This window comes from Chanodichthys erythropterus, chromosome 17, assembly GCF_024489055.1.
Source record: "Chanodichthys erythropterus isolate Z2021 chromosome 17, ASM2448905v1, whole genome shotgun sequence".
NCBI lineage: Eukaryota > Metazoa > Chordata > Actinopteri > Cypriniformes > Xenocyprididae > Chanodichthys > Chanodichthys erythropterus.
In genome coordinates this window covers 14,001,919-14,017,239 of record NC_090237.1, presented here as the reverse complement: position 1 = coordinate 14,017,239, position 15,321 = coordinate 14,001,919, and the positions used below count along the sequence as shown (strand labels likewise).

The 15,321-nt window shown below is 35.7% G+C and overlaps 1 protein-coding gene across 3 annotated transcripts in view; it reads right to left on the bottom strand.

The window, feature by feature from the left end:
- The window catches only part of zgc:77784 (uncharacterized protein LOC402947 homolog), a 70,991-nt gene extending 56,393 nt beyond the window's left edge, over positions 1 to 14,598 (bottom strand). For all 3 annotated transcript variants that reach the window (XM_067364466.1, XM_067364468.1, XM_067364467.1), the window contains exons 1-2: positions 14,140 to 14,598; positions 6,230 to 6,556 (exon numbers count right to left, since the gene is read on the bottom strand). In XM_067364466.1, coding sequence (XP_067220567.1) covers positions 6,230 to 6,556; positions 14,140 to 14,200 — 388 coding nt within the window. In that variant the 5' untranslated portion in view covers positions 14,201 to 14,598. The remainder of the gene's footprint in view (positions 1 to 6,229; positions 6,557 to 14,139) is intronic.
- Between the last annotated feature and the right edge of the window lie 723 nt (positions 14,599 to 15,321).

Here is a 15,321-nt window from a genome sequence, read left to right as displayed (position 1 = left end):
GCAAAAGACGTCAGAATGTTGAGTGGCTACAGAAATTGAAATCTACAGGTAATGCTAATGCACACTAAATGCACATGCAATGCTGATGTTGTTAACATTAACAATTTGAGAACAAAGTATAACAATAATATGCACGGTTTGCCGTGATCTGAGCTAAGTGATCGTTAGATTTAATCACCAATGTTAGTGCGATTTATTGTAATGCTTTTTTTCTGAGTTGGTCAGAACAAAAGTGGCAGATTTGTTACTTGTTCAGATGACATTTTGCAGTGAAAATTCTTATTTTGGTCATACTTCCAAGACAAAGAATGTGATTCCTGAAGTACAGTATCCACAACAATGTGGTGACCGACAGCAAACATTATATTCATCCGCTTTGAGGAGCCGGGCCGATGCACAACACACTTAAGATAATTCTGCAAATAACTGCAGTAGCAGGTTTCAAAACAGAGATAGCGACAAAGAGGCAAAACTTAAAACTAAAAGTATTAAAACCATTTTTGTTAAAGGTGCTCTAAGCGAAGTCATGCATTTTTAGGCCAAAACATTTTTTGTCACATACAGCAAACATCTCCTCACTATACGCTAGCTGCCTGTCCCCTGAACACACTGTAAAAAAACGCAGTCTCTGTAGTCACCACAAGCTCTCAAAAAAAGGCAACAAAAACAAACTGATGCAGCCTGGACCACTTAACATAATAAACACGCTCCAGCCAATGACCGACAAGCAGCGTCAATACGCAAGCTACTTACATTTTAAATGCGCGTTCATGACTGTTTCAGGAAGCACGGAGGGGAGGGTCAGGAGGAGTAGGAGGGAGGGTCTAGCTAGCCTCTGTTTTGTTTGATAACACTTCGAATGTCAACAAGAATTTACTCCGCTCAGAATCGCTTAGAGCACCTTTAGTTGAAGTGAAGGTGAAATTTCAATATAAATACTAAAAGTGCCCAAAACACAAAAAATACTATAAGTATTAAAATTACTAAAACTAAAACAGTAAAAAAAAAAAAAAATAATTAAACTGAAATATAAATATAAAAAAAAATAAAACAAAAGCACATTAAAAATAGCTTCAACTAAAATTAAAAATAAAAGAGAAAAATATAAAATAAAAGCTAATTCATAATATTAATAAATACTCCATAATACAATCTACTACTGGCATTAGTACAACATAAATGTAAACAATTTATAACAAAACCGGCATATATTATATAGTTATGTATATAGTTATATATAATCATACAGTTCACTATGTTTTGAGACACAGCCATTGCTTTAATGAATAAGTACATAATCATTTGAGCAACTGACCCATTTTCATGAGCTAGCCTGTTGGGTTGTTAGACATTATTACACCACATGGAGCTCCTGCATTGAATATAACCTAAACATATTCAAACAGTGATTTTGTCTAAATGTGATTATGGTATTCCGACAACTCATGTGTTTGACTTATGGGAGTGAAAGGACATTTCTGAGGTCGAGCTCATTTCAAAAGGCTAGAAGTCTTTCTTCTCCACCCCCCTGTAGAGATCATGGAATGATTGTAAATGACAAGCCTGTTGGGATGTACATTATTAATAGCCCACCACTGACTCACCACACGCTCTTTCTCCTTCCTTACACACGGCCGCTCATTTGCATCCCCCCACTATGGAGACCCACAAAACATTCGCCCGTTTATGACTCAGGCATTGGTCTTAAAAGGACAATCATTCTAACCTGAAGAATCCGTGTCGGTTTTGAGAAGCGGCCATCTGTCGACGTGTGTGTGTGTGTGTGTAAGGAAGTGGGAGGAGACTTGTGAAATGTTTCGGGCTAACTGAAGCACTCCTACACTTTCAGCCTGACAATTACATGCAATATTATGTTAGGTGCTAACGTGTAATTATACGGAGGTGTATGAACGTGGATGTGGTTGCGAAGGGTTACGGCAGGCCGCCATTCCGACACAAGGCTGAAAGTGTGTGTGGACTAGACAGAATGTTGTTATTGTTCATTTCAGAGCTGCATAAATAAATCCATCCCAGAGGTGGGCTAATCCCACGCCACGTTACTCCCCGTCTCAAGACTAATCGGCCCACCCAGAGAGAGGGTGACTGGGTTAATCCACGTGTTGTTTGTGTTTACTTCCTTTCAGAATGATAACATCCCATTTAACATCACTTTCCGGCTTCTACATGCTTTCTTGAAAAAAAAAAAAAAAAAAAAATCAATAACCGGACAGAACTTGGCGTCACAGTGCCGGAGATTGTCTTCTGAAAATCACATAGTGCAACAGCTGAAAATTGTGTGCATATTATATGAAATAGACAAAGAGCATGGAAGATGTGCCAGATAAATAGTGAGTGCGTTATGTTCAATAACATTGTGCATGCAAGAAACCCCACAACAGCCCTTCAGAGGGTTTAGATAAGAGCGCATGGGGAAAGATGTATTAGGGAAAAGCTGCCACGGAGCATCATTACTTTATAATCCCACACTGGGAGAAAGAGGGACAGCTGGGCTAGAGCCTTTTAAGCAAGTTTTATTTTTCATTTGTCCTACTTTATCTTAATCCAGGCTCAGGGAACGTGGCAGTTTGCTACCCCAGACAGACTGCCACATTCAATGCTTTGAAATAGATACAGCTTTTCTCTTGCATAAAAGCTTCAACACAAAGCTGCTATTTTGAAAGAATACATGAATGGATTCGTATTCAAGCCGAGAGTTAAATATCTACCTCCGCCAAAAAAATAACAGGCACCACAAGTCGCACTTGCCATTTGTCATTCTGCCTTTATGACAAGCGTCAGATTAAGCATTGGTCCTTTGGCATACATATGTTACATGGATAATACTATATCCCCCAATATACCACAGTCTAGCATTGGATGGATTAATATATTAGTGTAAGACCCAGATTTAACCTTCCCTCAATGGTGCACTCTTTAATATTATAGAACGAAACTGGCTGTTCACAAAATGCAGAATAAATTCGCTTTTTACATATTCTTTAGAAAAAGTGAGCGTTGATTGAAACTCGCTGCTGTAAATGGCTTCTGTCTGAAAACACATACTGTCAGATTATGTATGAAGAACTTCTTGACTCTATTCATGGTCATGTGACTCCACCATTTACAAATATGATTTCTATAATGACTATAATATTAGACAAAATGGTACGAGTTCAAAAATGCTTTACTCAAAAATTAATATTCTGTCATAATTTACTCACCATTACATTGTTCCAACTAACCCTTTAAGTAAACTTTGAAAATATTAAAACTATTCAGTAATTTAAATAACGCTGAAATAAAATAAATTATAAATAGATGAAAAATAAATAAATAAATAAATCAATGAAAATTAGAACTGTTAACTAACTGAAAAAATAAGCTGAAGCACTTCAAATGAAATACAAATAAATGAAAAAAAAAAACTATTAAAAAAGACAAAGCAAATAAACGTACTAATATATATATATATATATATATATATATATATATATATACATACAGTCAAACCAAAATTTATTCAGACAACTTGAACATTTCATTCATTAATGCAGTTTATTCACTAAAAAATGGTAATAAAATATGACATGATCTCATGAGTTAAACTGTGTCCGAAAAAAAATCATCTTAATTATGTCAAATAACACAAGCAAAACATGGTCAGGTCAAAGTGTCTGAATAATTTTTGTTCCAAATTTTTATTCATTTTACTGGTAGTCCACTGTATGAAGAATATTTAGGAATAATATGTCACAGTTTACTTTATTTTGCTATCCTCACTTACATAAATGAACTATAGTGTCCAGCACCCACTAGTAAAAATATATTAAAAATATAAAAAATGTCTGAATAATTTTTGGTTTGACTGTGTATATATATATATATATATATATATATATATATATATATATATATATATATATATATAAAAGTATAAATATTACATAGAAGTTAGGTTTAACTGGCTGGTTTTGTTAAATAATCTTTGTTTTTTGTGTTTTTATTTAAATGTTAGATAAATATCAAAGTCTTATTTTAATGTATATATATAATCATATTATATTAAATAATATATATAATATATATATATATATATATATATATATATATATATATATATTGTTTAATATAATTTAATATCCGCTTGCTGCTATAATATATATATATATATATATATATATATATATATATATATATATATATATATATATATATATATATATATATATATTAAAATAAGACTTTGATATTTATCTAACATTTAAATAAAAACACAAAAAACAAAGATTATTTAACAAAACCAGCCAGTTAAACCTAACTTCTATGTAGAAATGTATATATAGGCCTATATTTAAAAAATAAAAAAGAAAAAGCAAATGGATAAATAAATAAATACTGGACAAAAAAAAAAATCTATTTAAAAGTCTTTAATATACTAAAATTAGATATCAGTAAAAAAAAAATTAAAGCTATATAAAAAAAAAAAAACTATTAAAAATGACAATACACACACACTTTGAAATTCCAAATATGAAATTTCATTATTACAATTCTAATGTGGGCACAGATCAAACTACTAACGTGGTTCCAAAAATTCTCTCACAAAGGACATTGATGACTAGAACAGTTAATCACATCACACATGTGCCTAATACTGAAAAACACGATTTACTCACCAACAAACAAGCACAAAGTGATCATTTCATAAACCAACAACTCTCTGCGTTTATGAGTATCAGAAGATGAAATATCTAACAGATGGGCACAGACTTGTCATGGCAAATATTGCTCACTTATCACAAACAGGCTGATCCCATGTATACGATCATTTTTTTCCCACTTCGATCCGCTTGCTGCTATAATCTGAGCCGCAGGACATGCGTGCGGTCTCAAAGATGTGTGAAGGATCGCTCACTCTCGCTCCTGCCTTCACCTGTTGTAACCCTCAGGATCCACCGTCTTTATAAACCACCCACTCTGCCCTCATGCCGCGGTCGCGCTGGCAACTGTCCAGCTCTAATTAGCACATTAATCACTGCTGAGGAGAAGATACGGCCGGCGGTGAGCTGGGTCTCCTGGTGTATGACCCGAGTCTCATCTTCTACAAGGGCGAACACTTAATTCATGAACACTGTGCAGCAGGAGCTAATATCCAGCCTGATTTGAGGCTCAAAGGAGTGCTGAGTGCAGATCTATACAGACTCTAGAGAGCTATGAATTCTTTCTCTTTCTGGCTTTAATCATACATAATAAATCATCTTGTAAGTCTTGCTTAGACGACATATTTTTCTATGCGGTAATTATGACTTGGATTTAAAGGCCACGTAGCATCATTCAGCAAATCTTGTGCTCGAAAAAAATAAACTATTTTTGAATAAATAGTGAGTTATAATGAGATTTAAGTCTTAAAATACTGCGCTACAGTCTGCTAGTATTCCCCTCCATGCTATTTATAGGTAGCCTAAAATACAAAGAGCTATTTGGGAGTGTATGCAGACTTCAGGATAGGATCTACCACTGAGTGCATGATTGCAAATCATTTTCACCCAGCATGCTCTGCTATTCAGCGTCCTCTGGGACAGTAAGCAAAAGTCTGTAATGGCTCTAAGGGCTCGACTCTTCCTCAGCAGATAAAGATGTCTATTTTAAGATCTCATTCCGTTTCGAATGGGGAAACACTTTAATCATTTCTTTCGGCAAGTCGGTAGATGCATCAAAATGGGCTTGACATGACATTGACCCATCAGATCGGATCTCCAAGCAAGTGCCACATAAAATTGGCAAAAATCAGAATCCTGAAAAGAACAGGGAGCTACGAGAAATGCAATTGTGTACTGTAAAATACAGTTTGTATAAGTGGAAATTAGATCATGTGGAAAACAGGCACCAGGAAATTGATGGTTTGTTTTGGTAATGAGCAAACTTAGTTGCATTCCTATTCTAATCAATGAACTTGTTAATCTAGTTTCTTCTGGCAGAGGAGCAGGATATGGTGTCGTTCCGGTGCCAGGGAGCTGGATTACGGCTGAGCCAAAGGCCCAAAGCTCAGTCACACGGCAGGAGGACACACTGTCACAACAGGCAAAAAACTCAGCAGCAGCCTGCCACAAAGAACTCAACAAACAAAACCTCAGGACATGTCTGAGAGGAATAGATTACTTCTATTTCAGCACAGCTATGCTCCATCTAGAATCACAAAACAAGGTGGAATTCATTAGAAAGTACTTACTGGCTACTTCCAGCGAGGCATTTCGGCTAACAGCCTCTCCTAGGTAATTGCGGGCAACGCAAGTGTAAACACCCTCGTCGGGTTTGCTGCGGCGTCCGTGGACGATTCGCAGGAAAAAAAGGGAGCCACTTGGCAGCAGCATGCGGTGAGAACGAGGGTCATCCTTATCAGTTTCAACATGCTCGCCGTCTTTATACCACTCCACCGTGGGCGTGGGCCGACCCTCCGCTTTGCAGTTCAGGGTGGCCGGCTCACCCTTCGACACGATCAGATCAGAGGGATCCTCCACTATCCTGGGGGGAGCATCCTCCAAACGTGGACGGGACCCTGTAAGGAATCAACAGTGACAGTTAAAAGCATGTATATATGTATATATTATATAATATTGGATAAAAAAAAACACCCATTTCCATGAACACATTTTTACTGTCAATTAACAAAACTAGGCAGATAAAAATAACTTCTAGGTAAACCAAACAAACAAACAAACACACACACACACACACACACACAATAAAATAAAATTTAAATAAAATGTATATATAAAATTCTGGACAAAGAAAAACACTAGTTTCCGTTTAAAACTTCAATTCAATTCACATTTATTTTTATAGTGCTTTTCACAATACGTATTGTTTCAAAGCAGCTTTACAGTCTTTAATATACTAAAATTAGATAGCAGAACTAACTGTGGACATATAGGAAGAATGTTTGGCACTTTTATAGTTTAAATTAATGAAACAGACAGTTAAACCTAACTTCTTGTTTAAAAATGATTTTTTTTTTTAAACAATTATAAAATAAGCTAAATGAAACAAAATATTTTATTTAAAAAAAAAAAATAATAAAAAAAATATTGGCACATATTAATAAAATGGTCTTTGGTTCAATCCCCCTATGGAAAAAATTAACCCTTAAAGGGTTAGTTCACCCAAAAATGAAAATTCTGTCATTATTTACTCACCCTCATGTCATTTCAAACCAGTAAGACTGAGCGGTTTAGTCCAAATTTTCTGAAGAGACACGATCACTTTATATGATGAACAGATTTAGTTTAGGCTTTTGTTTGGACTAAACCACTCAATTCATATGCAATAGTTTTTTTTACGATCTCTCAATGAACGTTGAAGCGTCAAAGTGGTAGTTGTGTAGCTGTCAATGGAGGGACAGAAATCTCAGATTTCATTAAAAATATCTTAATTTGTGTTCTGAAGATGAACGAAAGTCTTACAGTTTTGGAATGACTTGAGGGTGTGTAATTAATGACAGAATTTAACCCTTTAATTTACCCAAAAATGGTAAATTGCTTTAATAACCATGTCTGCTAAATGACTGTGTGCTAATTCATGCGATTTAACCTTCATTACTTGAGTTTATCGCCATATCAGCTTTCTTTCCTTAAACACAAGCATGACGAGTTAGCTAACTGCATGTCTATTAAATAAATATACTACATCTGATGTAGTTTTCATTATGTTTTAGTTATCTAAATACTAAGGTGGTTTGACCCTGACTTAATTGGCTTGAATTTGTTGAGTACAAACTAAGCAGGGCTGAAACTGCTTAACACTTGTGTGGAACTACTTGAATAACATTTTTAACAAAACATTTTGTGGAAAAAAAAAAAAACCTTTTGTATTAGAGTGCCTGGGGTGTACCATTCAACCACACAACTACAGTCCTCACCAGCATCAGTGAAAGGATGGAAAGAGAGGCGAGAGGCTTCTAATGGCCAGTGGGAAAGGGATCTGGGGATGAACCTCTCAAAGGCTGATGACTCAGCACCTATTAAGCTTTCAGCCCAGAGAGCCGGACAAAATCAGTGCAAAGTTAAAAGAAGCTGACATTAAGGCTGAGTCTAGCATGGCTGCGGCTGTTGAATGAGGCTCCAAACCTCACCGCCCATTAGTGCTGAATTCTGCTCTAGCCGGGGCTACAGAACTAACAGAGAGGGTTTCTTCTTTATGTGCGAGGCTTTGAAGAGGTGGAATACTTGCAGTGCAATGCACAGCAGTGGCCATGTGTTGGGTTTTACTTCATGTTAAAAAGGTGGACATTTTCAGCAGTTAGTGAGTGTGTGCAGCAATCACTCTCAAGCCATCCTATAGGTGTATATGACTTTCTTCTTTCAGCCAAACACAATCAGAGTTATATTAAAAATATCCTGGCTCATCCAAGCTTTATAATGGTATTGATTGGAGGATGAGATTTGATTGATCATAAAACGTGTAAGACAAATATATTTAAAGGTGCCATCGAATTGAAGATTGAATTTACCTCGGCATAGTTGAATAACAAGATTTCAGTACATGGAAAAGACATACATTGAGTTTCAAACTCCATTGCCTCCTCCTTCTTATATAAATCTCATTTGTTTAAAAGACCTCTGGAAAACAGGCGAATCTCAACATAACACTGACTGTGACGTAACAGTTGGGATCATTATTATGTACACCCCCAATATTTGCATATGCCAGCTCATGTTCAAGGCATTACACAAGGGCAGCCAGTATTAACGTCTGGATCTGCACAGCTGAAGCATCAGACTAGGTAAGCAAGCAAGAACAATAGCGAAAAATAGCAGATGGAGCAATAATAACTGACATGATCCATGATATCATGATATTTTTACTGATATTCGTAAAATGTCTTTCTAAATGTTTCGTAAGCATGTTGCTAATGTACTGCTAAATGTGGTTAAAGTTACCATCATTTATTACTGTATTCACTGAGACAAGAGCCGTCGCTATTTTCATTATTAAACACTTGCAGTCTGTATAATTCATAAAAACAGCTTCTTTCTTTGTAAATCTCTCCAACAGTGTAGCATTAGCCGTTAGCCACGGAGCACAGCCTCAAACTCATTCAGAATCAAATGTAAACATCCAAATAAATGCTATACTCACAGGAATCGATGTATACATGCAGCATGAATGACGAACATCTTGTAAAAATCCATTTGAGGTTATATTAGCTGTGTGAACTTTGTTTATGCACTGTATAACTGCACTTATAGTCGAGAGCTCGAGAGGGCAGGGAGCGAGAGATTTAAAGGGGCCACGCAGCCTGAATCGGTGCATAGTTAATGATGCCCCAAAATAGGCAGATAAAAAAATTAATTAAAACAATCTATGGGGTATTTTGAGCTGAAACTTCAGAGACACATTCAGGGGACACCTTAGAATTATATTACATCTTTTGAAAAGACGTTCTACGGCACCTTTAAAAGTACAAAACGCATTCGACTTAACTTCTGCGACGTAGTACACAATGCCATGATGCTCTATGATACGCCATTACGTACTACGCTATGTCCTATGTTATAACACGAAGTACGTCACGTTATTGTGTACAACGTCACGGAAGTTAGCACTTTTTAGACACAAGTCGAATGCGCAAAGCTGTCACGGCAGAAGCTCGTTATTTTACTTTATAAAGTTTTAAATAAGGATATTTGTCTTACACAAATGCATCGATTCACTTCAGAAGGCCTTTATTAACCCCTGGAGCATTGTGGAGTATGTTTTATGATGGATGGATGGATGCACTTTTTTGGACCTCAAAATCTCATCCTTCAATCACTCCCATTATAAAGCTTGGATGAGCCAGGATATTATTAAGATAACTCTGATTGTGTTGGGCTAAAAGAATAAAGTCATATACACTAAGGATGGCTTTAGGGTGAGTAAATTATGGAGTAATTTTCATTTTTGGGTGAACTATCCCTTTAATTTGTTTGAAAGCACTCTAGTGGAAGAAAACAGTCCTTAGATAGCATAAGATGTTTATTCTTGGTGAAGCTAAATCCAATGAAGTTACTAATGACTTTCATAAAAACTCGGTTATGAACACCTAAATAGTTCATCAGCCTCCCGCTGCACATTACACTCAGTATAAGTATGTTTCCATCCGTTTACAACACTCAAGATTATAACTCCCCACTACTCTGAGGCATCATCATTTTTAAAGTTATGGCAAGCTAATTGGTCCTTGTGAGAGAATGAAAGGAACAAATAAAAGTCTTTGCTTTTCAATCCCATCACACATGAAAAGCCATGCTGATTTGAAAGGATAATTATCTGTCAGTGATTTAACAACACAGTTGCTGCATCCTTTGGAAAGTGTGAATGAGAGGTATAAGGCCACATTAACAGGTTCTTATCTTACAGGAAAGAAGGTTACATTTGGGCAGATGTGAACCAATTTAGTCCCAGGGCAATTTAGTTTCCAGAAAAGCACTGGAAAAAGATGCCATGCAGTCACACATAGAGCTCTAAAATATTTACAAACGCAAATCACATGAGAAATATCTGAGAGATAATTTGTAATTCTCGCAGAATCTCTCAGTGATTTTCTGACTGGTGGAAAAAATAGATTTTTAATGGGTTTTCAGATACGTTTTATTAGCTGCAAATTCACAACATATTCTTGAACATAAAAAAAAACAAAAAAATTGGCATATCAGAACAGAGCTGAGAGAGAAGAAATGTAATATGCTTAATCTTTATAGAAGAGCAGAACAGCTTTATCTTTATAGAAGAGCAGAACTGTCCAACACAGTGTGTGCACCATTCAGAATAGATGAATTGACAGGATGAAACAGAAATCTCAATAGCAATAAAGAATTAAAATGAACTGAAATAAGTTCATACAACTATCATTTTCAACTGAAAAAGTAAAGCTTATCAAAACAAACTTTGAAGGTTAGGCTTAAAGCCTAAAAATGAAGACAGACAGACAGACAGACAGACAGACAGACAGACAGACAGACAGATAGATAGATAGATAGATAGATAGATAGATAGATAGATAGATAGATAGACAGACAGACAGACAGACAGACAGACAGACAGACAGACAGACAGACAGACAGACAGACAGACAGACAGACAGACAGACAGATAGATAGATAGATAGATAGATAGATAGATAGATAGATAGATAGATAGATAGACGGACAGACAGATAGATAGACAGATAGATAGACAGACATATAGATCAATAAACAGAATGAACGACAGGCAGATAAATAGATAGATAGACATATAGACGACAGGCAGATTAGATAGAATGAACAACAGACAGAAAAACAGACAGACAGACAGACAGACTATAGATAGATAGACATATAAATTGATAGATAGATAGATAGATAGATAGATAGATAAACAGAATGAACGACAGACAGACAGACAGACAGACAGACAGATAGATAGATAGATTTATAGATCAATAAACAAAGAATGACAGACAGATAGATAGATAGATAGATAGATAGATAGATAGATAGATAGATAGATAGATAGATAGATAGATCAATAAACAAAGAATGACAGACAGATAGATAGACAGATAGATAGATAGATAGATAGATAGATAGATAGATAGATAGATAGATAGATAGATAGATAGATATAGATAGATAAACAGAATGAACGACAGACAGACAGACAGACAGACAGACAGACAGACAGACAGACAGATAGATAGATAGATAGATAGATTTATATATCAATAAACAAAGAATTACAGACAGACAGATAGATAGATAGATAGATAGATAGATAGATAGATCAATAAACAAAGAATGACAGACAGATAGATAGACAGATAGATAGATAGATAGATAGATAGATAGATAGATAGATAGATAGATAGATAGATAGATAGATAGATAGATAGATAGATAGATAGATAGATAGATAGATAGATAGATAGATAGATAGATAGATAGAACATGATTTGCTATTGTGAACACAGGAGGATCAAGTGACTTTCTTTAGAATACTGTTGACATAAGTTATATTTGGAGTGTGGCTACGAGCTATGGCGTTATGTAAAGCATTAGAGTAATTAATATTTACAAATATTAGACATGCATGCTTCACCCTCTTTTTCCTTAGGGCTTAAATGTACCATCACTAATGCTAATACGTTTTGAAAAACGTTGACCGGGGACCTCGTCCCCAGTCGAATTTTCAAAGCTGTTTGCCTCAAACACATTCAAATAACATGAGCATCAACCTGGCTCCCTGGGATCAGTAATGATCCAATGCTTTACTCAGCAGACGTTACTAATGGGTGCGTACTGGTGTACACTGATCAAAGAACAAAACAAAGTAGTCATTCATGAAAGAGATCTGCTGATATGAATCCTAGACCCATTATTACGCCAGGCTCAGCGCTTTTCACAGCGTCACAAAAACTGTTTTTTATCGACTAACTGTGACAGCTTAGATCTCAGCTGGGTGATCCATCTCAGGCCATTTGTCATCGTTTCAGAAACGCCATTATCTCTGTCAACCCCATTCAACCTCTCGTAGCTGGCATTTGCCCTAACCTGACTGCAACTGCTAGTAACACAAACTGAACAGCTTTTGTTATGTCAGTTCTAAGCCTCAGACCTCTTACATTAATGACAGCTGCGGGAGATTTTACAGTTTTCTGCTAATAAATATAAACACAAACACACCCACATGACCACTATTTAAGGAACAAGCACATTTACTTAGGAAAATTAAATCACACTTATTTGCTAAGTGAAAAGCAACAAGCCGAATGAATCATTGGTCTATAGAGAAATTAAGCAAAGCGGTGATGTTGTTACTGTCAACATTCCTTAAAATAATCATTGGATTAAAAGACCTTCAGTTACTCCAAGTATACACTAGATGAGACCAATGGACAATGTATTGGATTATTATTATATTTGGTCAGGTTTAGACTAAGGATACCTTCAAAAACAATTTGTGAACAGATCTGCCGTCTCTTAGCAACCAGACTATTTCTGCTATTATCTATCATCTTTCATAGTATGCTTTAACTCAGAACTTTCTCTAAGTACACATAATGCTTTTCATATTCACAGCTGACTGTCAAATTGATAAACCCACTGCATATTAATACAAGCGTTGCTCTATTTTAAGCATCCTTTCAGCTCGGGCACCCCCACAATGGGTTAGACAGATGCATATCTCATAAAGTCTATTTCAAAAGCTCGCCGTGTACAGCAGCCGCTGTCTCCTTTAATGCAGAAGGCCATTAAGCTGGCCTCAGCAGGAGGACACATCATGCCGCCCTGCAGACTGATGATACAGCAGTGGCATCTCTCTTTGCACCTGCCAAACATTAGGTCAGTCTCTTACAGGTCATTTCACCACAATCAAACGCAGTAAACATACTCCAGGCTATCATGGAAACAGCTCATAGTAGCGTAACAGTTGGTGTCATGTCCATTGAAACATCATAATGGACGAGAAACAATCAAACAAAGCTAAGGAAAAATAATCACCATTTCTATCAACTAGAAATGCCTTTCTGTGCAAAATTTGTATTTGCACTGCTGTATCATTGGCTACAAAATGAAGAAATCAAACACAGTAGTCTTTCTTGTAATACGCTTTGATAAGTGCCTGAACATGAATATTTTATAACACAGCTGTCTTATGTTAAATCCAGAGTGATTAAGCTCTTTTTAACGTTTTAATGGAAACTTTTTTTATTATTGTCTCACATTTAACTATTAAAACCATCATTGTGTTATAAAAACATTAATTTATTTAGAGTTTCAACTTAATTTCTACATTTAAAGTGGTTGGAAACGTGCATTGAACTAATAATAATGAATTTATGTACATTTTATACAATGTGCAGTCAGTTGACAGCAGTTACGGAACAAGATGTGACCTAATGTTACTCAACGTTGGTAGTAAATGGAAAATTTTCTAATGCAAAATAAATGGAATTGTTTTGATTTGTGTTCATTTTTGTTGCCTCTACAGTCTTAAATAATTCACATAGCCTATAATAAGTTAAATATCCCACTGAAAGCCTGCCATCTGGCTGTATTTATAGTGATCATATACTAACATAAAAAAAGACTTAGATCAATAAACGAGTGTTTAACTCACCTGAAGAGCTGTAGATGTTGGAGAGCATCAGTAACAGGGTTCCTATGACAACAAAAGCCATTTGTCCGGCTTCCAACAAGACTTTCGCTGCTCTCTACGGCATAAGTATCGTTTCTAAACAAAATTCATTCTCACTGGAATATGCCAAGCGAAACAATTTTAACTGAGCGCGGAAAAAGCACTTCAGCTGCTCTCTCGAAGAAATTCAAAGCAGCGCATTACGATAAAGTCTGAGTGATGCCTGATCTGAAACGCGCGGATCTTTGTATAAGGAACTGCATGACGACTCTGATGTCTAACTAGTTTGTTCACTCCCTCTGTCACTCATTTGGCTGCAATGTCCGTCCGCTGAAGCGCTGATGCGGTACACAGACTTCACAGGCTGTTCGTCCATTCAGATTACTGCATGGCGTTTGAATAAGATGCTCGAGTGTGGCAGCGCTCTGCAGAATGAAGCGCGTGGAGCTTCAGTCCGCGAGAGACCCGAGCGCGTTTCCCAAAGAAATCTTAAAGCGACAGCTTTGTTCGCTGTCCCTGCCCATAGGTATTTAGCCTGATGATTTTTTAGTAAATCATATATATATATTACAATGTAAATATTAAGTACTGAGTAATAATAATTAACTTTATGTAGCCTACTTACTCTAGGTTTAGGATGAGGGTGTGGTTTAGGGTTCATTGCATGTAATTATGCATAATTTCTAGTTATTACTAATTACATGTAACATGTGTAACATAATTTTGGTAACACTTCCAAAATATACAACATTGGGTAAGTAAAGCGTTGGGTACTAGCTACTAATTACATCTTCAACAGTGTAATTAGATTACTGTACTAATTAATCTCTCTAAAAAGTAGTTGATTAGGCTACTTATTACTAATTACTTTATAAAACCCACATCAACCTTGACCCACTGAACAATATAAGGATGGACAAGAAACTGCACTTTTGATTCTATCAAATAAATAATTCAATTGCATAAATTATTCTTGAACTGACCTAAGTGTGTAAATGGAGAAGGTTACATTAAAAACATACAATTCAACATTAAATTTGGGGTTAAATTCACTATTGTTTTATATACAATTATTCTATAGTCTATATAGTATTTAATGCAATAACATCAGAAGTAACTATAATTAAATTGGAGAGAAATTAAGAGCAATTCCTTTACATTTTC